This window comes from Equus quagga, chromosome 20 (genome assembly GCF_021613505.1).
Source record: "Equus quagga isolate Etosha38 chromosome 20, UCLA_HA_Equagga_1.0, whole genome shotgun sequence".
Lineage (NCBI taxonomy): Eukaryota > Metazoa > Chordata > Mammalia > Perissodactyla > Equidae > Equus > Equus quagga.
The window spans coordinates 15,358,662-15,386,367 of NC_060286.1; the positions used below are offsets into that span (position 1 = coordinate 15,358,662).

A 27,706-nucleotide genomic window follows, 5' to 3' on the forward strand; every position below is an offset into this window, starting at 1 on the left:
CCATCTAAGTACTACTTAGATGCCTCCCATAGTTTTGATATGTTGTGTCTTCATTTTAATTCATTTCAAAGTATATCTAATTTACCTTGTGATTTCTTCTCTGACCAGTTGGACAGTTAATTGCATTTAATTTTCACATATTTGTAAATTTCAAAAATTTCCCTCTATAGTTGACTTCTAATTTAATTCCACAACATGTTGTATGACTGAAATCCTTCTGAATTTATTGAGGGCTTGTTTTATGGCCTAGCATAGGGTCTATCTTGGAGAACATTCCATGTGCCCTTGAGAAGACTGTGTATTCGCTATTGTTGGGTTGAGCGATCCATAGATGTTTTTCAGGTCTAGTTGGCTTACAATGTTTTTAAGTCTTCTGTTTACTTGATGATCTTCTGCCTAGTTGTTCTATCAGTTTTTGAAAGTGGGTATTGAAGTCTCCAACTATTATCATAGAATTGTCTTTTTCTAAATTTTTTCTTCCTATATTATTGGGCTGTGTTTAAGTTGTACATATGTTTTATAATTGTTACATCTTCTTGAACTATTGACCATTTATCATTATAGAATGCTCCTCTTTGTCTCTAGTAATAATTTTTGCCTCAAAGTACACTTTTCCTGATATTAGATAGCCAATGCAGCTCTCTGTTCCCTATTTACATGGTGTGTGTTTTTCCATTTTTATATTTTCAACTTATTGTGTCTTTGAATCTAAAGTGAGCCTCTTGTAAACAGCATATAGTTGGATCATGTTTTTTATTCATTCTGTCAATCTCTGCCTTTTAATTGGAGAGTTTAATTCTTTTATGTTTAATGGAAACTGATAAGTAGGACTTCCTTCTGCCATTTTTACTATTTGTTTTCTATATGTTTTACATATTTTTCTCTCTCTATTCCTCCATAACTGCCTTCTTTTGTATCAAGAGGGTATTTTCTAATATAACATTTTATTCCTTTTATAATTTTCAACTATATTTTCGAGTGATTTTCTTAAGGGTTACTCTAGGGCTTAGAATATATATTAATTTACCAGAATCTACTTCAGATTTATACTAACTTAATTTCAATAAGATATACAAATTTTCCTTACATTTAGCTTGATCCTCTTTTTTGTGGTATTATTCTTATATAAATTACATCTATGCATGTCACAAGCCCAAGAAAAGTGTTATAATTATTGCTTTATGCTATCTGATGTGTTTTAAAGAAGATAAGTTTTTTAAAAACTTACTTATAAACTTTTTATATTAACCCTATTTACCATGTTTGGTTCTCTTCATTGCTTCCTATGGATTTAATTTCCATTGAGTGTCATTTCCTTGCTCCAATAAAGTTTCTTTTCCACCTCCTCCTTTTGTTCTATTATTGTCTAATATATTACATTTCTATATGTTAAGACTTCAAAGTACATTTTATAGAAAGTGTTTTATTTGCTCTTAAATGAATTGAGAAGAAAGGAAAAGAAATTGTAATTATACTTAAAAAAAAGTAATTACCTATTTAATTGCTTTTATCAGCACTATTTGTCTTTTCTTGTGGATTGAAATTACTATCTTACTACTTCCTTTTAGCCTGAAGAGATTTCTTCAATATTTCTTATAAGGCAGATCTGCTAGCAAAGAATTCTCTCAGCTTCTGTTTATCTGGAAATAGCCATTTCACCTTCATTTTTTAAAGATACTTTTCCTGGATATAGGTTTCTTGGTTGACTATTTTTTTCTTTCAGCACCTGAATATTTCATCCTACAGCCTTCTGGACTTGTTTCTGATGAGAAATTATCTGTCAATCTTAGTGTATTTTCTCTTGCTGCTTTTGAGATTTTCTCTTTCAATTTCAACATTTTGACTATGATGTGTCTCAATGTGAATCTCCTTGCATTTATGCTACAAGTTTGTTGAGCTTCTTGGATATTTAGATTAATGTTTTACATCAATTTTTGGAAGTTTTTATTCTTTCTTTGGATATCTTTACACTCCTTTCTGTCTCTCCTTTCCTTCTCTTGCTCTTGGTGAGCATATTTGGTGCACTTAATGGTGTCTGACATTTCTCTGAGGCTCTTTTCAGCTTTTTCATTATTTTTTCTTTCTGTGTTTCAGATTGCATAATCTCTATTCATCTTCATGTTATTCAAGTCTTCCTTCTGTACTGAAGACTACTGTTGTACCTCTCTAGTGAATTTTTCATTTGGGCCATTGTGCTTTTCAACTGCAGAATTTCCATTTGTTTCTTTTTTGTAATTTCTCCGTCTTTATCAATGTTCTCTATTTGATGAATCATTGTCATCATATCTTCCTTTAATTCTTTCCATAAAACTTTAGAATAAGTTTGTTGACATTCACAAAATAGCTTGCTAGGATTTTAATTGGGATTACATTGAATCTATAGACAAAACTAGGAAGAACTGGCATCTTAATATTGAGCCTTCCTATCCATGAACATGGCATATCACTCCATTTATTTAGATCTTCCTTGATTTCTTTCATCAGAGGTTTGTAGTTTTCCTCATTTAGATCTTGTACATATTTTGTTAGATTTATACCAAAAGGTTTTTTATGCTAATAAATTAAATTGTGCTTTTAATTTCAAATTCCAGTTATTCATTGTGGTATATAGGAAAGCAATTGACTTTTGTATATTAACCTTGTATCCTCCAACCTTGCTATAATTACTTACTCGTTCCAGGAGTATTTGTGTTGATTCTTCAAGATTTTCTATGTCACATGTGAACAAACACATTTATTGCTTCCTTTCTAGTCTGGCTTTACCTTTCTTGTCTTATTGCATTAGCTAGGACTTTCCAAATGATGTTAAATAGGAGTGGTTAAGAGGAGACATTGTGTATTGTTCCTGATCTTACTGAGAAAGTATCCAGTTTCTCACCATTAAGCATGTCAGCTGTAGATTTTTTGTAGATGTTCTTTATCAAGTTGAGGAAGTTTCCCTCCATTCCTAGTTTGTTGAGATTTTTATCATGAATGGGTGTTGGATTTCACTAAATGCTTTTTCTGTATGAACTTATATGATCATATGATTTTTCTTCTTTAGCTTTTTGATGTGATGGATTACATTAATTGATTTTTGAATGTTCAACCAACCTTGAATACTTGGGATAAATCCCACTTGGTTGTGGTGTATAATTCCTTTTATACATTGTTGGATTTGATTTGCTAATGTTTCGTTCAGGATTTTTATATCTATCTTAACGAGACAGTGATCTATGGTTTTCCTTTCTTGTAATGTCTTTGTCTGCTTTTGCTATTAGGGTAATGCTGGCCTCAGAATGAGTTAGAAAGTATTTCTTCTGCTTCTATTTTCTGAAAGAGATTGTAGAGAATTGGTGTAAGTTCTTCCTTAAATGTTTGGTAGAATTCACCAGTGAACCCATCTGTTCTTGGTGCTTTCTGTTTTGGAAGGTTATTGATTGTGATTCATTTTCTTTAATAGACGAGCTTATTCAATGATTATCTAATTCTTCTTGTGTGAGTTTTGGCAGATTATCTTTCAAGGAATTTATCCATTTCACCTGGGTTATCAAATCTGTGCACATAGAGTTGTTCATAATATTCCTGTATTATCCTTTTAATGTCTATGAGGTCAGTAGTGATGTTCCTTTTCATTTCTGATATTAGTAATTTGTGTCTTTTCTCTCATTTTTTCTTAGTCTGGCTAAACGTTTGTCAATATTACTGATCTTTTTTAAAGAATCAGCTTTTGGTTTTGTTTGATTTTCCCTATAGATTTCTGCTCTAATTTTTATTATTTACTTTCTTATGCTTACTTTGGATTTAATTTGTCCTTTTTTCTATTTTCCCAAAGTAGAAGCTTAGATTAATAATTTTAGAATTTTCTTTTTCTAATATACACATTCAATGCTATAAATTTCCCTCAAAAAATTGCTTTCACTGCATTTAACAAATTTTGATAAGTTGTATTTTCAACTTCATTGAAATTATTTTTCACTTCTTTTTAGACTTCTTTGACACATGTGTTAGAATTGTGTTGATTAATCTCCAAGTATTTGGGATTTTCCAACTACCTGTTATTGATTTCTAATTTAATTCCATTGTGGTCTGAGAGTATACTTTACGATTTCTATTCTTCTAAATTTGTTAATGTGTTTCATGTTGTCTTGGGAAATGTTCTGTCTGAGTTGGAGAAGAGTGTATTCTGCTGTTGTTTGACGAAGTATTCTGTAGATGTCAATTAGACCAGTTGATTGATGGTGTTGTTGATTTCAACTATGTTGAATCAACTCACTGATTTTCTCCCTGCTGGATCTGTTTCTGACAAACAGCTGTTGAAGTTTCCAACCATAATAGTGGATACATCTCTCTCTCTTTGATAGTCTGTCAGTTTCTGCTTCATGTATTTTGCTGCTCTGTCATTAGGTGCAAACACACTAGAGATTATGATGTCTTCTTGGAGAATTGGCCCCTTTATCACTTCATAATGCTCCCTCTTTATCCCTGATAATTTTCCTTGCTCTGAAGTCTGCTTTGCCTGAAACAGTTACTCCAGCTTTGTTCTGATTAGTGTTAGCATGGTATATGTCTTTGTACCTTTCCCTCCCTCTCTATTCTTCAGTTTTCTTCTTCAGTCACATCTACCCTATTGCTGACCCCATCAAAGACACTGTTCATTTCTGTTACAGAATTTCTTATTTCTAGAATTTCCTGTTAATTCTTAGAACTTCCATCTCTCTGCTTATATTACCCATCTGTTCCTGCATGTTGTACACTTTTTCCATTAGAGTTCCTAGCATATTAATCAGTTATTTTAAATTCTCAGTCTGATAATTCCAACATCGCTGGCACATATGAATCTGATTCTGATGCTTGCTTTGTCTCTTCATACTAGGCTTTTTCTCTTTGACTATGCCTTGTTTTTTTTGTTGTTGTGGAAAGTTGGACATGATACCCAGTTGCACTGCATAAAACTCTAGTGAATAGGCCTTTAGTGATGTGGTGGTAATATGGAGGGGGAGAGGAACATCCTATAGTTTTTTGATTAGGTCTCAGTCTTTTAGTGATCATGGGCCCCTGGGAGTGACCTTCACAACTGCTTCTGTCTTCCTTCCACACCCCTCCCCCATTTCAGTGAAACAGGAAGACTAAAGGGAACCGGAGTTGGATATTTCCCTTACTGCAGTTGGTTAGACTGTTAAGACCCAATGTCATTGGGCTCTAGTAAAATAGTTTCCTTTGAGGCCACACTTTTGTTAAGAACAGAATTTGGGGGGCATATTTCAAAGTGTTTGCTTTCTCCTCCTCCTGATGGAAGCAGAGAGTTTTTCTCTGATATTCACTGTGAGAATCTGGCGGGGCTCGAGGAAGTAAACTTCACAAAAGTGTACCCCTGCCTGGTCTCCAGGAGTTTTTAACTCTCTAGTCGTGCTTGGTCTTCAGTAATTAGTCAATTACCCCTTAAGTATTCCTGCCTGATACTGGCTCCAACAGTGGTTTCTCCTTCAGGTACTGTGATTCTCTGTATTTGTCAGTGTTTTCAGAGTGCGTCAAGTTTTCAGAGTGGTGATTTGTCCTGTGACCTCAATTCTCTCATAGATCAAACAGTTGATTTTAAGTTTTTCAGCTTTTTTCTTTGTGTTAGGATGGAAGCTATGACTTCCAAGGTTCCTACATGTTGGACAGGAAACTCTAAGTCCCCTGTGCTGCTTTTTAAGAAACTGCCAGTTTTCCAGACTGGTTGTACCATTTTGTATTATACCAGCATTGGATGACAGAACCAGTTGCTCCACATCTTCACCAGCATTTGGTATTGTCACTACTTTTTATATTAGCTCTTCTAACAGGTATGTAGTGATTTCTCAATGTGGTCTAAATTTGTATTTCCCTAATGGCTAGTGATGTCAAATATTCTTTTCATGTGCTTATTTGCCATCCATATATCCTCTTCAGTGCAATGTCTCTGTATTCTTTTGTCTATTTTCTAATTGGATTGTTTGCTTTTTTACTATTGAGTTTTTGGAGTCCTTTACATATTCTAGATATGAATCTGTCGCCAGATAGGTAGTTTACAAATATTTTCTCTCAGTCTTAAGATTGCCTTTACATCCTTTTAAAAGTATCTTTGGAGAGCCAAAGCTTTTAATTTTGACGAGGTCTAATTTTTTGTCAAGTTTTTCTTTTATGAATTTTTTGGCAAAAACTATTTATCAAGAACTATACAATAGGTCCTGAAGACTTTCCGCCATTTTCTTCTGAAGGTTTTATGTTTTACATTTAAATCTCATCCTTCTGTTACTTTTAGTACAAGGAATGAGGTTTAGGTAGAGGTTCTCTTTTTTGTTTGCCTATGAAATCCAATTGGTCCCTCAGGTAACTAATGAATCATCTCTATCACAAATTATCAGCACTAGATAATCAGCTTGCTTTCCTTTTTGCTAAAACTAACCCACCGAAAATAGAGATTTTTAATTAGGGAAGAGGTGAGGTGGATTTATAATTTTTTGCAATTATGGAGGTGTATTTCAATTGAGACTTTAGGCATCTGGTTCTCAGCATGAAAATATCAGAAGGTAGGAAGACAAGGCTGCCCAAGACGGGGGTGAAGAGAAAAACATGAGTTGAAAAAAAATTAACTTCCCTCAATTCTACCCTTTTGCCTAGTGTTTAGATCATAGCAAACCCCAAGTAAAAAAAAACAAAAAAAACAAAAAAAAACTACACTATTTGCATGCAAATTATGTTAAGGCATAAAGCATAGCTTAAATCAGTGTTTAGCAAACTGCAGTCATCTGTGGATTACCTCAATACTTTTGCCATATCTACATATAATATGTACTACATGATTTTTTGCTTTACTCAGGAACAATAATATAATTTCCTTAACACATTTTAATGATATCACTAAAATTATCAGGTGATGCTTTGGAAATTGATTAGCATACCATTGAAGTATTATAAATAAAACCAAGACTCTTATCAGACTGTGATCAATATTACTTTCCTACTAGGTTTGACATAAAATCTCTGCTTGATGTTCCTGTGAGAACTTTGGTTCCATACCTGCTACTCTCATTAGGAATCAGACTGAAGTATCAAAATGTTGCTCTGGTAGCTGGTGGAAAAGAAAATGGGAGGGTAGTTGGGAGTGGAATAAACAATACTCTCTAAGTAGCAGTATTCACGTTTTTATTCAGCAGTATAAAGTATATGTAGTCAACATCATTATTTTCATTTGCAAATGGAAAAGTTGGGACGTATAAAAACCAGTACTTGACTTTTTATCAAGATCATCTGACATCAAATTACTCACATCCAGGCTTCTGCAGGTCTGAAATTTTCTTCCCATTTTACTTCCCATCCTTACATGATAGGAGCATGTAATGGGAATTCCAGTTGAGAACACTTTTGTTAAAAAAAAGAAAAAAAGGATCAGCATAGTCAAGTTGTCTTAGTCTTAAGGATTTCTGGATTTCGTCCTTGGAGGAAGTCAGGATCTTCCCAAGGCCTGGGTCCTCGAATATTCTTCCAGTCATCAAAAGCAGAGTCCTTTATTTTCTATAGAGCCATAAAAATTAAAGTATATATACATATATTAGTGTAGGAGCCCGGTCACTTTGATTAGGACATCACTGAATGAATAAATAACTGAGTGGAAAGAATCCAACAGGCGCTCAATTGTAATATTAGCAAATAAATCAATTGCATATCAAGCATAATAATTGAATAAATGTTCATATTTCTTAGGATTTAGAATTTTCCTTGCGGGCTATTGATGTTAATGCCTATCTTTTCCCCCTTAAGAATAAAAGTATTAAAACAGAAAAAGAGTCCACAAGCTTTATTTTTGAGAACACAAAGAAAGGGAAGAAACTGGGAAAACAAAGTCCAACTTCTAAGGCTGATCTAGCATAATAATGACCAGCAGAGATTAGCATGGGTGATGGTAGGAAATGAGAAGAAAAGAACAAACGTGGTGATCCTCAAGTCTGCCAGAAGGAAGAAAAGAGAACAAGATGATTTGTCCTGCACCTGAGAAATGAGCTTGGGCTTCAGTACGAGTAGACTCCCCATAGCTGCCACGAGCAAAGCCCTTCTGGGCAATAAAAACCAGCTTCAATTCCAGTTTGCATCATCTACCTTCAGTTAGTGTGAAGTGTCTCTCAAGCACAACAGAACGCAGGACAAAAGGCAAGAACACAAACGTTTCTTCACCCTCTGTCACCACTCCCACGGTAACTTTCATGCATTTTCATACAAAAAGTGAACTAAAAGAGATGGAACATCCTCCCTTCACCACATCCTATAATACAATGTGCCATTAAACTCTTCGATTTTTGCTAATCAGATACGTGAAAAACGTCACCTTACTATAATTTTAACTGACATTCCTAGTATAAGTTAAGCATTTCTTCCTATGTTTAAGAATGATATTTATTTCCTTTTCTCTGAATTCTTTACATGCTTTGCCCATGTTCCTACTGACCAACTGAGTTAAATTTTCCATCTTGGTTTATAGATGCTCTTCATATTTAAATAAATTAATTCATCATGATAAGATAAACAATATTTTTAGGATTTCTCATTTAACTAGTGACTTTATATACATTTTTTTTTTAGACTGCACTTTTGAATTTTTATGTATGAACTCATCAACCTTTACTTTTAAAGCTTCTAGGTGTTGTATTGGGGCCGGCCCCATGGCCAAGTGGTTAAGTTGGTACACTCTGCTTTGGTGGCCCAGGGTTTCACTGGTTCAGATCCTGGGCACGGCCACGGCACTGCTCATCAAGCCACGCTGAGGTGGCATCCCACATGCCACAACTAGAAGGACCCACAACTGAAAAAATATATATACAGCTATGTACTGGGGGGCTTTGGGGAGAAAAAGGAAAAATAAAATCTTTTTAAAAAATCTTAAAAAAAAAAGCTTCTAGGTTTTGTATTAAACAGGCTTTTCTGACTTAAGACCACAAGAAAGAATCTCCATTCTTTTCTCCTAGTACTTTTAGCATTTTGTTTTTTATTTTTAAATTCTTGATCCATCTAGGATTTATTCATTTGTAGTATATAAAATACATATCCATCTTTATTTTCTTTTCAAATGACTACATAGTTGTCCCAATACCATATGTTCAAGGGAAATAACTTCTTTCTGCACTGGTAATAACTTAAATTTACCTTTAGGCAGACAGAACCAGTCACTGCCATGGAAGATTGTTACAAAAGAGAGACTATATTAACATATTGTACCTCATACTCTGATTCCAACGATATTTTATTCATTTTCAGTTTTTTTTCTAATTCAGGATCAATCTGTAGAAAAGAAAGAGGAGCCAAAAGTTATTTAAGTCAGTTAGATTCAATTTTCAATTTAAAAAGTTACATAAGGGATGGCTGGGATGGTATGGTGGATTACAAAAAGATGGCAAAAATCTCCACTATCCATCCAATCGCATAATGATAACTAACGTACCACCACCACCAACCACCACAAGTAACTGCAGCTAAGATTTACTTATCAATTGATAGGGAGCACTTGTTATGTGCCAGGCGTTTTGACATATATTATCTCTTAATCCTCACAAAAACCTATGAGGTAAGTATTATTATGATGATCACAAGTAAGGATAATGGGACACAGGGGGTTTGAGTTAACTTCTCAAAAAGGCAGAACTTGGCTTTGAACCTTGGCTCTGAACCTTGGCTCCCAGCTTTCAGAGTCCATGCTATCAACCACCATCCTAAATTATGTTATTATACATAGAAATGATATAAAAATACTAATAAATATAATGCTGCCCTTGAAAACAAAAAAGAACACCTTCCATATACCAGAAACAAAGAAGTATCTAAAAAGAACTAGACAAGATTCCACAATGGTAAACAGGAGCTGATGCCCTGTTACCTATGTGTGGCAAAGGCTTTAGGAAAGAAGAAAGTGATTTCTGAAATTAATAAGTAACAACAAAACCCAAATTAAAATAAATGGAATAGCAGAATAGTGACTGAATATAGCTTAAGACCAAATTAGTACACTAGAAATACAACCTAAGGATTCCATTAGAATGATGCAGAAAGCATTGGGATAAATGAAAGAAAAGGTAAATTATGAAAGCTAGATTCAAAAGTTCTAATATATGTCTGTTAGGGCTTTTAGAATTAGAGAATAAGGAGAATGGAGGAAGGGCAATAATTAAATAATTAGTAATTAAGTATACAATATATAGAGAGGACATGAGTTCTCAGACAGAAAGAACAAAATAAAAAATAACCACAACAGGGGCTGGCCCAGTGGCATAGCAGTTAAGTTCACACACTCCGCTTCGATGGCCAGGGGTTCACAAGTTCGGATGCTGGGTGCAGACCTAAGCACTGCTTATCAAGCCATGCTGTGGCAGGTGTCCCACATATAAAATAGAGGAAGATGCATACAGATGTTAGCTCAGGGCCAATCTTCCTCAGCAAAAAGAGGATGATTGGCAGTGGATGTTAGCTCAGGGCTAACCTTCCTCAAAAATAAACAAATAACCACCACCACAACAAAAAAAGAGCCCATTCTTAATCAAGTAACAGTAAAACTTTAGAATATTAAAAATAAAAAGAAAATCTCAAAAAGAATGAAAAGATAGCCTACTAACAAAGGGATGAGAATTAGAAAAAAAAGACTACTCATAAGCAACTTCAAATGCTACAATAAGATGATGCTACATCTTCAATGTTGATATAGAGAGATGATTACTTTGAACCTCAATTTTACTTTCATATTTTCTCTTTTCTTTCTTGGTTTCTACTTGATTTTTTCTCAATCACTGTTTTGAGAGGTAGAAATACATACAACCATATCAATAATCCCAGTAAATGTTGAAGTAATCTATTAAGTAACAGAAATTTTCTGACTCAAATTTTTAGAAATCCAGCTATACACTACTTACAAGAAATGCACTAAAAGAAAAAAAATGAAAGCACAAGGTTGGAAGGTAGAGGGTTACAAAAATGATATACCAATAAAAAACTAGTGGGGCCAGGGGGCTCAATACATAGCAATATTCATAATGGACAAAACAGAATTCAAGGCAAACACCATCAAAAAGGAATACTTTATATCGATAAATAAAACAATTTTTCAAGAAGATATTAGAATTATAAAATATTATGTGACTACATTGCTTAGAAATTTATGTAGCAAAATGGGTAAAAATATAAGAAGAAATAAACACACAAAACATACTAGAAGAGCTTAACATAACAGATTAAGCAGATTATAATCATGATTACTGAAAGATGACTAAAATAATTAACAAGTTTTCTAATAGGTATATATAGAATTTTGAGCCCAGCAAATTTAGATTGCCATTTCTCATCAAATACATACAAGATATTTATAAAAATTAAACTTGTTCTAGGGCAGAAAGGAAAACTAGGCAAATTCACACATGTAGAAAATATTGACATACATACCACATTCACTGACTACAATTGATAACACTTAAAAATCAATAGCAAAAAGATATTTGCAGTAAGAATCCATACACATGAAAGCTAAAAGGTTTTAAAATACATTAATGTGTTAAAGAGGAAATCAAAGTGAAAATTATGAAGTATTTAGAAGTGAAGAGCCACACTGTTTTTGTTGAAGTTTTTCATTCTAGTAGTTTTAATCTTCTTGGGTAGACAAATTTCTTGGTATACAACATTTCATCTGCACATAAAAATGACATTTTCATCTCTTTCTTTCTAAACTTCATACCATTTATTTCTTTTTGCTGTTTGATTACATAGGCTATGATATCCAAAATAGTACTGAAAAGTAGTTACAATTATAGATATTCTTTTCTTCTTCCTAGGTTTAATGAGAATATTTCTAAAGTTTCTCTATTAAGAACATTTACTGGGGCCGGCCTGGTGGAGCAGCGGTTAAGTTCACACGTTCTGCTTCTCGGCAGCCCAGGGTTCGCTGGTTCAGATCCCGGGTGCGGACATGGCACCGCTTGGCACGCCATGCTGTGGGAGGCGTCCCACGTATAAAGTGGAGGAAGATAGGCATGAATGTTAGCTCAGGGCCAGTCTTCCTCAGCAAAGAGAGGAGGATTGGCAGTAGTTAGCTCAGGGCTAATCTTCCTCAAAAAAAAAAAAAAAAGAATATTTACTACAATCACAGTTAAGAGAATTCAACAAAGTGGCAAAATCAACACACAAAAATCAAAGTGCATAAATCCACAAACAATATCAATAGGGTTTCTTTACTCAAGTAAAAACGAATTAGAAAATGTAAAAGAAAGAAATACCTAACTAGAATAGTGTTATCTATTTAAAAAACTGAACTTATAGTTTAAAACATTTGAAAAGAAAACTTGAGGCTTTGATGGTTTCACTGACAAATTCCCTAAAATATTTAAAGAAGTAGTAATACCAATTGTACACAATCTTTCCCAGAAAATAAAAAAGGAGGGAACACTTCCCAATTCATGTTATGAAGCCAGCATTATCCTGATACCAAAACCAGACTGTTGGGGAGGAAAACCTTTCCCTTCTTCCTTTCTAGGTTCATTGGTTGGCCTAATTGACATAAGACAGATTAACAGGAGAAAAGCAAATTTAATTATGTATGTATGGGAGCTCCACAAAGCTATGAGACTCACAGGCAGTAAGGCAACTGAGGCTTATATACCATCCCGAGCTAAGGAAAAAGTGGGTACAGCTCTCAGGTTCCAAAAGGGAGGAAGACAATTCACAGGATGATGAGAAGAGCAAATGTTTGGTAAACAAGTGTTTGCCCTGCCATGCAGATAACTGTTTCTGATATAAAAAGTCATGTCTGGTAATAACTCTCTTCCTGGTACAGGCCTCCTATCTAAACTCTTTTAGGCAGTTAAAAGAGAGGTAAAAAGCTTTTCCTGAGCCTGCTAGGTCTTAACTGCCTTTACCTCAAAACAATACACACGCCAAAGTGGCACATTTTGGGGTAGCATATTCTGCCCCCCCACAAGACCAAGACAGTAAAAGGAAAAAAACCCAAAAACTACAGACCATAATAATCTCTAGTGTAACCTCTACTGGAAGAATAAAGTATAGCTTCCAAACTAACAGAACAACAACATAATAATAAAGTATTAGTAATCCAAAGGAGGAAAAAAAAAGACAAAAAGAAACGATTGCAACAAATAACACATAAAAAGAAGGTATATTTAAACTCAAATATACAAAAAAATTACATTGAATGATCCAACTGAAGATGAGACTATTAAAAGCATTATTCTATTTATAAGAGATACATGTAAAACTTAAGTTTACAGAAAGGGTGAGATTAAAAAGAAAGCTGGTGAAGCCATATTAATATGCAACAAAATAGGCTTTAAGGGGAAAGAGCATTATTGGCAAGCAAAGCTTCATTAGAAGAAAAATTCAATTCACCAGAAAGATGCAATAATTCTGAAATTATACGACCATTTAATATCATGGTGAAACAAAGAGTCACAATGAGAGATGTTAACACAATTTTCTCAGTAACGGAACAGATTTAAAAAATTAACAATACAGAAAATCTGAAAAAACACAAATAACAAACTTGACCAAATGGCTAAGTTTTTATTAGGTACCCAACAACTGCAAAATATACATTTTTTTCAAGCACACATCATTTATACAAACTGATCATGTGTTAGGTCATAAAGCAAGTCTCAACAAATACAAAAAAAATGAACTCAAGGGTCTGCCCAGTGGTCTAGTGGTTAAGTCACGCACTCCGTTTCAGCGGCCCTGGGTTCGCAGGTTCAGATCCCACCTGTGGACCTAGCAGCGCTCGTCAAACCATGCTGTGGCGGCATCCCACATAAAACAAAGGAAGATTGGCACACGTTAGCTCAGCGACAACCTTCCTCAAGCAAAAAGAGCAAGATTGGCAACAGATGTTAACTCAGGGCCAGTCTTCCTCACACACATACACACACACAAAAGAACTTATTGAAAATATTTGATTATAATGCACTTAAGTTAGAAATCAATAAAAAATAACTACGAAATCTTATATGTTTATAAACTAAGCAAAAACATTTCTAAATAGCTCATGGGTAAATGAAAATTTTTATAAAACTGAGTAATTATTAACATACTACATATTAAAACTGTGTGACACAGCTATGATCATGCTTAAAATTAAATTCATGAGCTTAGAAGCATATATTACAAAAGAAGATGGAAAGTGAATGAGCTAAGAACCTACCCTCATAAACTTAAAAAAAAGTAACCCAAAGGAAAAAGCAAATAAAGAACAAAAATTAATTAAAGGTAAAACAAGTGTGTAACAAAAGAATCAACAAAGCCAAAAGCTGTTGATGAATCTCAGGTGAAACTGACACAGAAGAAAGAGAAGTTACAAAAAAGAGCATTCAAAATGAAAAGGGTATCAACATAAATTCTATGTGCAACAAACAGATATTGGATAATATGAATAACTTTATGCCAATAAATTTGAAATTTTAGACAACATGGACAAATTCATAGAAAAATACAACTTTCCAACACTAAAAGAGGAAGAATAAACAATTTGAATACTATTATAACCTATAAAGAGTTGAATCTATAATTAAAAACCTCACACAAAGGAAACTCCAGGTTCAGATGGCTTTACCAATGGATTCTACTAAGGAAGAAATAACATCAATGCAACAAAAAATCTTCTAGTTATGTGGCGAGCATAATAACCTTGATATCAAAACTTGAAAAGACAGAAAGAGAAAATAATAGGCCAATTTCACTAATGCAGAATTCCTAAAGAAAACACTATAAAAAGAAGCCAGCAACGTACCAAAAACACAGTATACCATGATCAACTGAGTTCATTCCAGGAATGCAAAGTTAATTTGAAAACCACAATGCAATCCACAAATAAACTAATGCAACAGAACAGAGGTCTGAAACAGACTTATGACAAAATAGGCACAGAAGAGCAGGAAGAAAAAGATGTTATCGTCAGTAAATGGTGTTTGGACAACTTGTTACATACATTAGGGAAAACGTTCATTCAATGTGTGTGTTTTTTTCACACCACCAAACAATCAACTCAATTCTGACACTACCTACCTGGAGATAGTGTCAGATCCTACAGGTTAAGGGCTCAGTCCTACAAGACTTCCCCCTCCCCCAACTTCAGACAGCAAATGCAAGTAGCGGTTGTCACCTGTGCTTCTGACTGACTGGATATAGATTAGAGGTTTCAATGCCCTCCTCTTGTGATACTGGTTCAACACAACGTTCACATGAGGGAAGCCACATTGTAGAAAAGAAACTATATTATAACTTTGAATGACCTCTGATTAACTAACCCAGACATGCTCTGTAGATTTTATGGCCCCTCCTAACTGCTATAAGTTGATAACTTTGTTCTTTTGAGTTCCTTAGGATGTGATGACCCCCGGGAAGAGAGTCTGTGCTGATAGTCATCATCAATGACAACTGAAAGATCAGGGTATAGGGCATTGCTCCGGTCTCTGATGGACATCCAGTAAAACAAAAGACTATCAGGAACTAAGACCAGATATCTGTCCATACCTGGAGACCAGCCCCCTATATAATGGGCCTGTAGTCTTTGTTCTGTAAGATGGTTCTTTCAGACATTAGTTGGCCATCTTCCCCCTTGCTAGTGAGCTGTAATAAAACCCTTTCTCTCCTACCACCTTGCCTTTTGACTACTGGCATGTCTTGTGGCAGGCAGATGACTCCCCCACACCGTGGGTGGTAACACCTGGTTCAATTGATTTGCTACAGCCATCCACAGAACTCAGAGAAACATTTTACTCACTGGATTACAAGTTTATTATAAAAGGATATAACCCAGGGACAGCAGAGCGAAGACAAGTATAGGGCAAGGTATGGGGAACAGGCTTGGAGCTTGCATGCCTTTTCTGAGCAGGCCACTCCCCCAGTACCTCCACGTGTTCACCAACCAGTAAGCTGTCTGAACCCTAACCTTTAGGGTTTTTATGGAGGCTTCAATATATAGGAATGATTGATTACATCATTGTCATTGGAAATTGCTTTGACCTCCAGGCCCACTTCCCTCCCTGGAGCCTAGGGGGGTAGGACTGAAAGTTCCAATCCTTTGATCACAGGGTTGACTGCCTGGGCAACCAGCTCCCATCTTTAGGTTACCCAGGGCGGGTTCCAAAAGTCACCTCATTAACATAACAAAATACATCTTGATTGCTCTCATCATTTAGGAAATTTCAAGGGTTTTAGGATCTCCCTGCCAGAAAGGGGGACAACAACAATGTACATATTTCTTATAAATAACAATATCATAATTCCTCACATGGTACACAAAGAAATCAACTCCAGATGGAATGCAGACCCAAATATAAAAGGCAAAAACAAAGTTTTTAGCAATAATACAGAAAAATAATTATATTTTGGAGTAGGAAAAATTTTTATTAAAAAGACCAAAAGAAAAAGTAACCATAAAGTAAAAAAGAAATAAAATAGACTACATTAAACTCAAGAAAATTTGTTTATCAAAACATATCACTAAGAGTGAAGACCAAAAGGTTTATAACCTGGCATGTATAAAGAAATCTTACAAAACAATAAGAAAAAGACCACCAACCCAGTGGAAAAAAAAAAGCAATGAAGACCTGAAACATTGCAATAGAAGATATACAAAAAAGGAAATATAAATGGCCAATAGACATATGAAAAGTGATCAACCTCATCAATCATCAAGAAAAATTCAAATTTGATGAGGATCAAGGCTGCCCCAGGTAGAGAAGCTCAAGGTGACTTGTCCTACATACCAATCTATATCATCCTCTGGGAAGCACCTGATCCAATCTGATTCTTATCTAAAGTTATAGGACCACCCAATAAGCAGACCCCACCTACACTGATACCATTTTAATGACTTTTTTCTACATAATCTTTCCTTTGTCTTGTAAAGAGATAACTCACATACCTATGCCTTAAATTTAGCCCTACCCTCAACCCATGTTTGCAGCTCTTACTGCCCATGGGTCCTGTCCCCATGCCTGCAGCTCTTCACTGCCCATGGGTCCTGTCCCCATGCTATTCTCTGAATAAAAGAGCACTACTGCCAGACCTTGACAGTCCAAGAAATCTTTCTTTCGACTCCTCGACTCACTGAGACCGCATCAAAATTCATGACATAAGTAGGTAACAATTTATAACACACCCACCAAAATAGCTTTAAAAAACCCCAAAACCCTACAATACCAAGCATTGTTACCGCACAAGTGGGGTTCTCTGCCCAATGTGCATTTAAAAAACCCCAATTATTATGGCATCAGCTTTTGAGAAAAGAAGAGGCTTTACTGCAAAGTCGACCTGCAAGGAGACAGAAGGCAAAAGTTCTCAGATGTCTCCCTGACTCAGGATTCAGGATGAAATTTAAGTGATTAGCGAGAACAGGCTGCCTGTGGAAAAGCTGGCAGGAGGTTTTGATTGGAGGGCTTTAGACATTTATGGTAAGGTTTTAAACATTTATGGTAAGATGTGGAAGGGGCTTTAACACCAGATCTTCCTAGACAATGGACCCCTCACCTCTGATGAGAGTCTGACTTTCAAGTTCCAGTTATGTCCCAGTCCTTTGGTTCCACAGTGGCGAGAACCTTTAGTACTGGTGTCATTTCAGTGCAAGATTTCCTATTCTGTGCATGCTCTGGCTATGTGACTTTGCAAATTTTCTGAAAAATAACTCTTAATCACTCTGTTGATAAGAGATGGGGTCAGTTTGTATGGTTCTAGTGGGCCTGTGGTTACAGTATTGGCAAGTATTTGGAATCTTGGGAACAAAAAACTGTTGGTAGCAGTGTAGATTGTGAAAGGAAGCAGAATATGACACCCCAAAATATGCCCTTTTGAAAGCATAAGGATTACTTTGACCTGGTTGTTTAAGAAACAGCAGACACAGAAGCTCTGTCCCTTTTGTAAGGGACGTTTACGTTCATAAAGGAAACCTCTATTTGTAAGGGTGTCTTCTGCTCTGTACCAGGAAGAGAAGGATGGCTCTAAAACACAAGAAACTCTTATCAAGGGAGAAGGCATCCACTTAAATCTGCATAACAACCTTACCCTATTTACTGTGCTTTTCCTGGTAATGTCCCGTAACTGGCTCCCCTACCCTCACCCCTAACATCCTTCTTTTGTCTTGAGCTGAAGATGGTATTTAAGGTGATGGCTTAGGTCATTTTGGGGAGAGTTTTGTTTAGTTTTCCTGGGTATCTTCCATGTATACAGGAGGTATACATGTTATTAAACTTCTGTTTGTTTTTCTCTTGTTAACTTTTTATTACAGGGAGTTCTCACCCAAGAACCTAGAAGGGTAAAGGGAACACTATTTTTCCTCCCCTACAACTGATTCAATCACTCTGAAAAACAGTTTGGAAATTATCAAATAAAGGTGAAGTATGACACGTATACCCTACAACCTAGCAATTCCTTTTTTGTACATGTGCTACAAGAGAAATATATAAGAAATGTTCTATTAAAGAGAGAACCACAAGCCCAAAACATTGTCACTCATGCTAAAGTCCAGATACCAAACCTAGGTTTAAGACCTAACAATTGCAGTGTCAACTTCTCCCAGAAATGTAAATCTTAATCAATCAGTCTGGAATTTCCCAATCAGCACCAATGAAACAATCTGTCACTACAGGTCCTCTCCACCCCTCAGAGAAAGAAGAGGCAATCTACATGATAAAACCCTTGCCTGTCCCTTCTGGCAAAAAAGAACATGTCCTGGCTTAAAAATAATCCTTTCTTTCTTTTGCTAATAGTTCCCGTGACCAACTCTTCTTCCTATAAAAACCTTCCATGATGTACAACCCCTCTAATTGCTGGATGAGATGCTGCCCGATTCACAAGTCATTTGATAAAGCCAATTAGATCTTCAAATTTACTTTTGATCAACCCAAATGTCTATCAACAGTAAAATCAATCAATAAATTATCGTATATTTAGTGGAATACAATACAGCACTGAAAAATCATGGGGTCAGCAAGTACGGCCCATGGACCAAATCTAGTTTAACACATTTTTGTAAATAAAGTTTCATTTGAACACAGCCATGCTCATTTGTTTATGTTTGTCCACAGCTGCTTTTATGCTACAATATCAGAGTTGAATAGCTGTAAAAGAGTCTATGGCTCACAAAGCCTAAAACAGTTACTATTTGGCTCTTTACAGTAAAAGCTTGCTGACCTCTGAATTTAAAGCCAAAATACAGCTGAATTTCACACACATAATATTGAAAAAAAGTCAATCAACCAAAGGATAAGGCAACATACTGAACGGGGGAAAATAATTACAAGTCATATATTTGATAAGGGGTTAATATCCAAAATATATACAGAACTCATACAACTCAATAGCAAAAAAAAAAGAAAAAATCCAATAAAAAAATGGGCAGGAGATCTGAATAGACATTTTCCCAAAGAAGACATAAAGATGGCCAACAGCTACACGAAAAAGATGCTCAACATCACTAATCATCAGGGAAATGCAAATCAAAACCACAATGATACGTCACCTCACACCTGTTAGAATGGCTATAATCCAAAAGACAAGAAATAACAAGTGTTGGCAAGAATGTGGAGAAAAGGGAACCCTTATGTACTGTTGGTGGGAATGTAAATTGGTACAGCCACCATGGAGGTACTTCAAAAAATTAAAATAGAACTACCATATGATCCAGCAATTCTACTTCTAGATATTTATCTGAAGAAAACAAAAACAGTAACTCAAAAAGATATATGCCCCCCAATGTCCACTGCAGCATCATTTACAATAGCCAAGATGTGGAAACAACCTAAGTGTCAACTGACAGATGAGTGGATAAAGAAAATGTAGTAAATGTATACAGTGGAATATTATTCAGCCATAAAAAAGAAATCCTCCCATTGGTGACAACATGGATGGACTTGGAGGGCATTATGCTAAGTGAAACAAGTCAGAGAAAGAAAGACAAATACTGTATGATCTCACTGTATATGTGAAATCTAAAAAAAAAGAAAAAAAAACTGAGCTCATAGATACAGAGAACAGATAGGTGGTTGCCAGATGCTGGGGGGTGGGGGTGGTGAAACAGGTGAAGGGGGTCAAAAGGTACAAACTTCCAGTCATAAAATAAATAAGTCATGAGGAGGTAATGTACAGTATGGTGACTATAGTTAATAATACTGTAATGAATATTTCAAAGTTACTAAGAGAAAATCTTAAAAGTTCTCATCACAAGAAAAAACTTTTTTTTAACTATGTACGGTGATGAATGTTAACTAGACTTATCATGGTGCCCATTTTGCCATATATACAAATATCAAATCATTATGTTGTACACCTGAAACAATATGTTACACATCGATTATATCTCAAAAAAAGGTCAGACAAAAGAATATATATGATTCCACTGACACAAAATTCAAAGCAAAAAAAATTAACCTTACTGCTTTGGGACGTAGTCCGAAATGGTAAAAGCCATGAAGTAATTACTATAAAAAGCATGGTAACGTCTACCCCTGGGGCAGGAGGAGGGCATGGAGAAGGGAGCAGGTTTCTGGAGTGCTAATAATTTTCTATTTCTTGACATGGATAGTGGTTACTTCAGCGTTCAGTTTATAATAATTAAACTGTTTAAGTACGTTGAATGCACTCCTTGATTTCTGTGCTATATTCCACAAGAAAACAACTTAAAGAAATAAAATAATGAATTACTATATTAATCACTGAATGTATGTAAAGGGAATAAAACCTACAATACAAGTCAACTCCTTCATATGGTTTCAACTGAGAACATGGCAAAAGACCTAATGCCAGTGGGGGAATAAACTGGTTGTATTATTGACAGATCATATGTCTGTACTTTGGGTGATTTTAAAGGGATTTTCAGCACTAATTTTTGATAGTATGCAACTGTACAATTTCTGTCATACTGGCAAACATTAAACCAAACCCCTACCAAAGATGCCACTCTACTGTATAACATTTTGATAAACCATCTTCCTGTGCCTTCATTTTCTGTACAAAATAGGACTAGAAAGATGTCTAATGATGTCAAAGCAATTTGCAAAATCGAAACCAACAACAACAACAAACCATTCCCTGCAGTCTCTTGGGGCTTAAGAGGAAGGGGGCCAGAGAACTGAGAGCTGAAAGCCCACTTTTGCCCTGGGTATACTTGCTAAACCTCAAACAGCTACAGGATGAGAGTCAGGCTTGAAACCAGGTAGAGAGCTGCTCCTGGGAGTTAGAGAAACCATCACACAAGGCTATAGTGACAAAAAGACAGATCAAGGGTCTTAAATATCCAACATGGATCCCCCCGAGGATAGTTCCTAAATTCTGAAACTGCATAAGGCAAGAGTATACAGCAAGGTTGGAAATCTCTGAAAAGTGAAGCTGAATTTCCTGGAGTCTCAGCAGAAAGCCACCTAGGGTCAGGCCCCAGGGATCAGGAAGAAGCAGAGATGCCTAACCAGATCTGGCTCACTCCTGGAGAGGATTAAGAGGTCAGCCCCCTATTCTATCTGCCTAGCAGATAAAAGGATAAAGCCTTTCTGGAGGAAAACAATACCATCTGGAACCTCTATAGTTGTTTACAAACAACATCCAATATTTAATAAGAAAATTTACAAGGCATGTTCAAAGTCAGAACCATATAACCAAAAAACCAAGAGAAAAATTAGACAATAAAAGCAGATCTATAGTTGATCTTTACGTTGGAGACACGACTTTAAAGTAACTATAACTCATATAAATTCAAAACATTAATGGAAAAAATAAATAAAAATATGACTTTATGGGAGATCTCTCCAGAGTACTAGAATATATAGTTAAGAATTAAACATACATCTCAAGACTAAAAAATATTGTAACTGAAATCACAAAATCAAAGGATGACTTTAATAAGAGATTGGACACAGCAAACGACAGGTTTAGTGACTAGAAGTTAGGACAATAGAAAATGTACAATTTTAAAAACAGGAGAAAAAAAGCATAATAGAAATGTTGGACATAAAGAGTCTAACGTACATCTGGATTGGAGTCCTATAAAGGAAGCAGACAGAAAACTGGGCAAAAGCAGCATTTCACAAGATATCAACAATTTTTTGTTTTATGTTTTCTGTGGTTTCATTAAAATCTTCACAGAAATCAGAAGACAATTTGAAACTCCATTTTCAACTCAGAGTACGTAAGAACTAATGTGAACATTTTTTGTTGCCATGATTCAATTTATCACTTGACTACTTAGAAAGCATGGTCTTTGGTAAGATTTAACACAAGCAGCTCTATATTGTAAGAGGTCAACGCATCTGGTACCAAAATTTCCTCTTCTGTTTGCCCACAGGATTTAGTACTAACCTCTGAATCAGAAAAATCTAACTTTACTCAGTTTCATAGACCAATTAAGGGAATAGTATGATAATGCATGTTCTCATTAGCATGCTGTGCACAAGGCAACTCAGCAGCTCTATTTTCGACTGAGTATTGGCATCTTTTGGGGGAGATCAGTAAACTTTTGATTGATTTACAAGCACTTGCCTGTTTCACCCTGGACCTGTGAGATTTGGTCTTCCTTCATGTATTTTCACATCCCTGTCTCCACCACGCCCAATCTCAAGTTCTTTTCTGCATATTTTGCAGTATGCTCTGTTTGGGTTACTTAACTCCCTAATCCAGTTGTACGTGTCTTTCCATCTGTCATTAAAATAACACAGTCATGGGGCCAGCCCAGTGGTGCAGCAGCTAAGTGTGCACGTTCTGCTTCGGTGGCCCGGGGTTCGCTGGTTCGGATCCCGGGTGCGGACCTATGCACCGCTTGTCAAGCCGTGCTGTGGTAGGCATCCCACATATAAAGCAGAGGAAGACGGGCATGGATGTTAGCTCAGGGCCAGTCTTCTTCAGCAAAAAGAGGAGGATTGGGAGCAGTTAGTTCAGGGCTAATCTTGCTCAAAAAAAAAAAATAATAACACAGTCACTTAGCTTTCTTTTTCAGTGATGTCTGGATCATACTGGCATTAATATTGTAATTGTTTTCACTTTCATTATCCGAATCTTAGAAAACATGGTCATGATATTTACAATGTTAAAAATTAAACTAGCACAATTTTCCTTACAAAGCACAACCGACAAGCAAATAAAAAAGGAAAGACTGTTAATGCCCGGGATTACAATGCACTTAATTGCACACTTAATTGCAGTGATCCAACAATGGATGATCTATTATTGTGGATCCAGGGTCGTTAGCATTAGGAACAGGAGAAAAAGAGCAACAGCCACTAAGGAAGGCGGATAAACTATGTCACATCTATTTCACACTAGAATTGAAAGCTGCTGGTTTCAGCTTATTCTTTTTAGCCCACCTCCTGAGTTCTGTACTTTCCTTTCCATGACTGAAAAGCAGGAATTTTTGTGTCTGGGGATACCAGACTTCCAGTCCTAAAATTAGGACAGTTCCAGGCAGACTAAGACATCTGGTCACTCTGAATCAATACCGTCTTTCTCCACCCTTCTCAAAAGTTCTCACTTGAATTTATCCTCTCTTGGTCCTTTTCAACAGTATTTGTCCTCTCAATCCCAGTCTTGACTCTCCTTGACCTCAGCAATCTTGCCCTCTTGACACCCTTACTCTCACCTTTCAACCCTGGTAAACCCCTGTCAACTCAACAGAAATGCTCTCAATTCCTCTCAAATTTAGTCCACCTCATCCTCTCTACCTTGTTTGAACTCAACCTTATCCAAGTACTGACTCTTGACCTCACCTGAGTTTGACTTCTCAACATCAACCAACCTTGACCTCTCAATCTCAGTAAGTCTTGTCCTCTAATCCTTCTCACCTCAACTTTGTCCTCTCAGCCTCCTTCCATAGACCTTGACCAACCTCATGCTCTCAACTTCGTTCTCTTGACTTCAACTGACCTTGCCCTCTCAACTTCAATGAACATTACTCTCTCAACTTTAGTTAACTCCGTTCTCTTTACTTTGACTCCATCTTGTAGGCCTCTCCCGTTATCACAATCTTCCTCAATCTTTCTCCTTAACTGAGTGGTCAGCACCACCATTTATCTAGTTCTCAAAACCAAAACTTCAAGCCATCCAAGATTTATTCATATTTTTATATTATAATCATCACATTAGTCATCAAATATTATCAGTTTGCTGCTAAAGTTTTCCTGGAACCCATTCATTTCTATCTTCATTGAAAATGTTTTATTTCAGGTTCCAACATTGTTCATCTATACTACTGCCAAAGCATCCTAACAGGTCTCTTCATCTCCAATTGAAGCAATCTCTTCCATCCTGTTGCTCCTCCAATCCCCACCTATCCTGTACTCCGTTGCCAGAGATATTTCCAAAATGAAAATCCGACCATATGCCTAATACTCCCTCTATGTTACAGAATATTAATCATTTCCACCATTTAGCTAACTCTTACTCTTTCTTACTCACCTTAATTCAAAACTTGATACCTCAAACAAACCTTCTCCGATACCCCTTTCCCAAGTCTAAACTGTATGCCTCTTCTTGGAAGTTCTAGAAATGTTTTATGCAAAATTCTAATACAGCATTTTACTGGGCACCATTATATTATATGTTTGAGAACATTTTTATATTAGATGTCTTCCAGCCTCGATTATGCTATAAGCTTTGTAAGAACCAGTTTCTTTAAACTTTATATGTAGGCTCTATATCCAATTGACAAATATCCAATTATTTTTCAAATATGTACATGTTATCTCACTTTCAAAAGTCAGATTTATAATTTTCACCTTAAAGGGAAAGAGAAAAATTCCTTAATAATTGGAATGCTAACAGAAACTTCTTAACACAGTTGATAACTGCTCTATTCCCTCATGCAACTATATATTCATTTAAAATGTAATATTTACTCTAATGCCTGCCATGGAGATGGAGTTAGTGCTTCTCCTAAACTGTAAAGTAACTGAGAAAATTGAATAGGCCTTTAACAGTCTTTACTTTCCCACCAATATTACTGAGGTCTGCTAATGAAATATATATATATATATATATATATATATATATATATATACACACACATATATATAATGCAAAAAACTTCAAATATCAGATGTATGCCACAAACAAAAATTATACCCTTCTGAATGAATTAACCAGACTTCTTATGTAACACTTGACGAGAATTTGACAGTAATTGTGGGAGAGAGTGGGAATCCTAGCCCTACCCCTAAATAACCACATGATCTTAGGCAAGTTACTTAAACTGTCTGAGCCTCAGTTTCCTCACCTGTAAAATAAAGACAATAACATATACATAAGGAACTAGTACAGTCTAACCCAAAGGCATACCTATAAAAACGACACCTATAAAAAGGTATCAGTATTCATAATAAAAAGGAATTTTCCTTTCTTTTAGTCTTAGTTACTAAAGATACATATCAATATAACTTATAATAAAATTACTGGTATTAATATGAAATAGCTAATTTATAATTGGAGTAATAAAATGGAGTGAAATTTTTGTCCCATGTTCTTTAGTCCCTTCTAAATCCTAAAAACAACTACACCAGAGCATATTTTGTTGGAGAAAACTAACAGTACTGCAAATTTTCTAGTGAATAAGGAGAAAGATTACTAAATTCTTGTTTCATGATTCACTTACAGATCATTAATGTTATTTTAAAGAAGAACCCAAAGATCATCTATCAGTTGTGAACAGCAAGACAAAACTCAGACTGCTTAGTGTACTGAGTATTCACGGCCCCTCAGCCAGCACACACGTATACACAGACACATGTCAAACTCCAGTTACAGTTCTTACTTTAATCTTCACAGCATCATAACGGATTTGTGAAAACTCACGAAGACCAAAGGAACCTCCAACAATCAGCAACTGAAACAAGGAAAGGAAACAATTAAACAAAATAGAAGGGCAGAATTCAGTCTATCTACAGATTACTCATCTAAATGCCACCAGTGACAGATTATACAAAATCCTACAGATCATCCTCCCTGGTGAGTTACCATCCATCCGTTAGAGTAGATGTAGTTCATACTGTCACGGGGAAACACTTGAGCACATTATCAAATACCAAAATCAGTACTTTTACTTGACCTTATGGTTTAAATAACATTATCATAAGCATTTCATTAGTTGATCCTTACAAAAGACTTATGATCTAAGAAAAAAAACAAAAAAAACATTTAGCAGATGAGGAAATAGAAGCACAGGTAACTAAATGACTTGCCCCTGATTACACTGGGCAAAGCCAGCAATAAAATTCTGGCCTTGTTTGTTCAAGACTGGAATTCTTTCAATTTTATGGTTTTGCAAAATAAGCCAATTGTAGAGCGTTTTTTTCCATCTTCTTACCAAGTGATAAAAAAATCTCATGAAATATGCCACACTTCTCAACATGCAGTAAACCTTAAAAGATCCTTTAAATTGTCATTGCTGCTTTATCATCTCCTCAAATACTCTAATGGGCTTTCATCCCTCATCCTAAAGCTGCAAAAGTCTAGCAATTTGGAAAAAAATAAAGTTTGCTCCCCACTTTCATTTTTTTTCTTTTTTTATTGCAATAACATTGGATTATAACATTATATAACTTTCAGCTGTATCTCGTAATATATTTCGAATTCTGTGTAGCTTACATCATGTTCACCACCCAAAGACTAATAATAATCCATCCCCACACCAGTGCCTAATCACCCCTTTTGCCCGCCCTTCTCCCTCCCCACCTCCCCTCTGGTGACCACTAATCCAATCTCTGGTGCTATGTGTTTGTTTGTCCTTGTTTTTATCTTCTACTTATGAGTGAGATCACATGGTGTTTGACTTTCTCCGACTTATTTCACTTAGCACAATACCCTCAAGGTCCATCCATGTTGTCAGAAATGGCCAGATTTCATCATTTGTTATGGCTGAGTAGTATTCCATTGTGTATATATACCACATCTTCTTTACCTATTTGTCCCTTGATGGGCACCTAGGTTGCTTACAAGTCTTGACTATTGTGGATAATGCTGCAATAAACATAGGGGTGCATGTACCTTTACACATTTGTGTTTTCAAGGTCTTTCAATAAATACCCAGCAGTGGAATAGCTGGATCATATGGTAGATTTATTCTTAATTTTCTGAGGAAATTCCATCCTGTTTTCCATAGTGGCTGCACCAGTTTGCACTCCCACCAGCAGTGTACGGGGGTTCCCTTCACTCCAAATCCTCTCCAACACTTATTGTTTCCCCTACCTTCTTTTTTATATCAACATATTATTACCAATTAAAGAAATATAAAAAGATATAAGACATTGTACAATATAAAATTTTATAATTTTGAAGTTGGCATACTAACAAAACCTTGAGGCTATGCATTTCAAAAACCAATAAATCTGACCTCATAAAAATTTAAAATGTCTATTCTGACAAATAAATGAAATACAAACAACATGAAATCAAAAGACAACAAATCAGGAAAAACATCTGTTATATATAAGCAGCTAATGCCTGCAATGTCAATATGTAAGAATTCTTTGTGTAAGTAAAATAACTTTTGTCCCTTAATTTCAAAGAAAAGACACACCCCTGGGTTTCCTAATTCCTTCTCAGTCTCCTTATATTAATTCTTCCTCACCTTCGCAACCTCAATATGTTGGACCATCCCAAAAGGCTCAGTCTTCAAACCTGTTCTACCTATTTACAACCAACACTGAGTCCCTGGGTGACGTTATCCAGTTCTGTGGATTTAAATAGCCTCTAT

General features: G+C 35.6%; 1 protein-coding gene across 1 annotated transcript in view; it reads right to left on the bottom strand.

Moving 5' to 3' along the window:
• Positions 1-7,132: 7,132 nt before the first annotated feature.
• The window catches only part of SYNJ2BP (synaptojanin 2 binding protein), a 74,850-nt gene continuing 54,276 nt past the window's right edge, over positions 7,133-27,706 (bottom strand). Inside the window, exons 4-6 of the mRNA XM_046647353.1 lie at positions 25,766-25,837; positions 9,214-9,276; positions 7,133-7,518 (exon numbers count right to left, since the gene is read on the bottom strand). Coding sequence (XP_046503309.1) covers positions 7,402-7,518; positions 9,214-9,276; positions 25,766-25,837 — 252 coding nt within the window. The 3' untranslated portion in view covers positions 7,133-7,401. The remainder of the gene's footprint in view (positions 7,519-9,213; positions 9,277-25,765; positions 25,838-27,706) is intronic.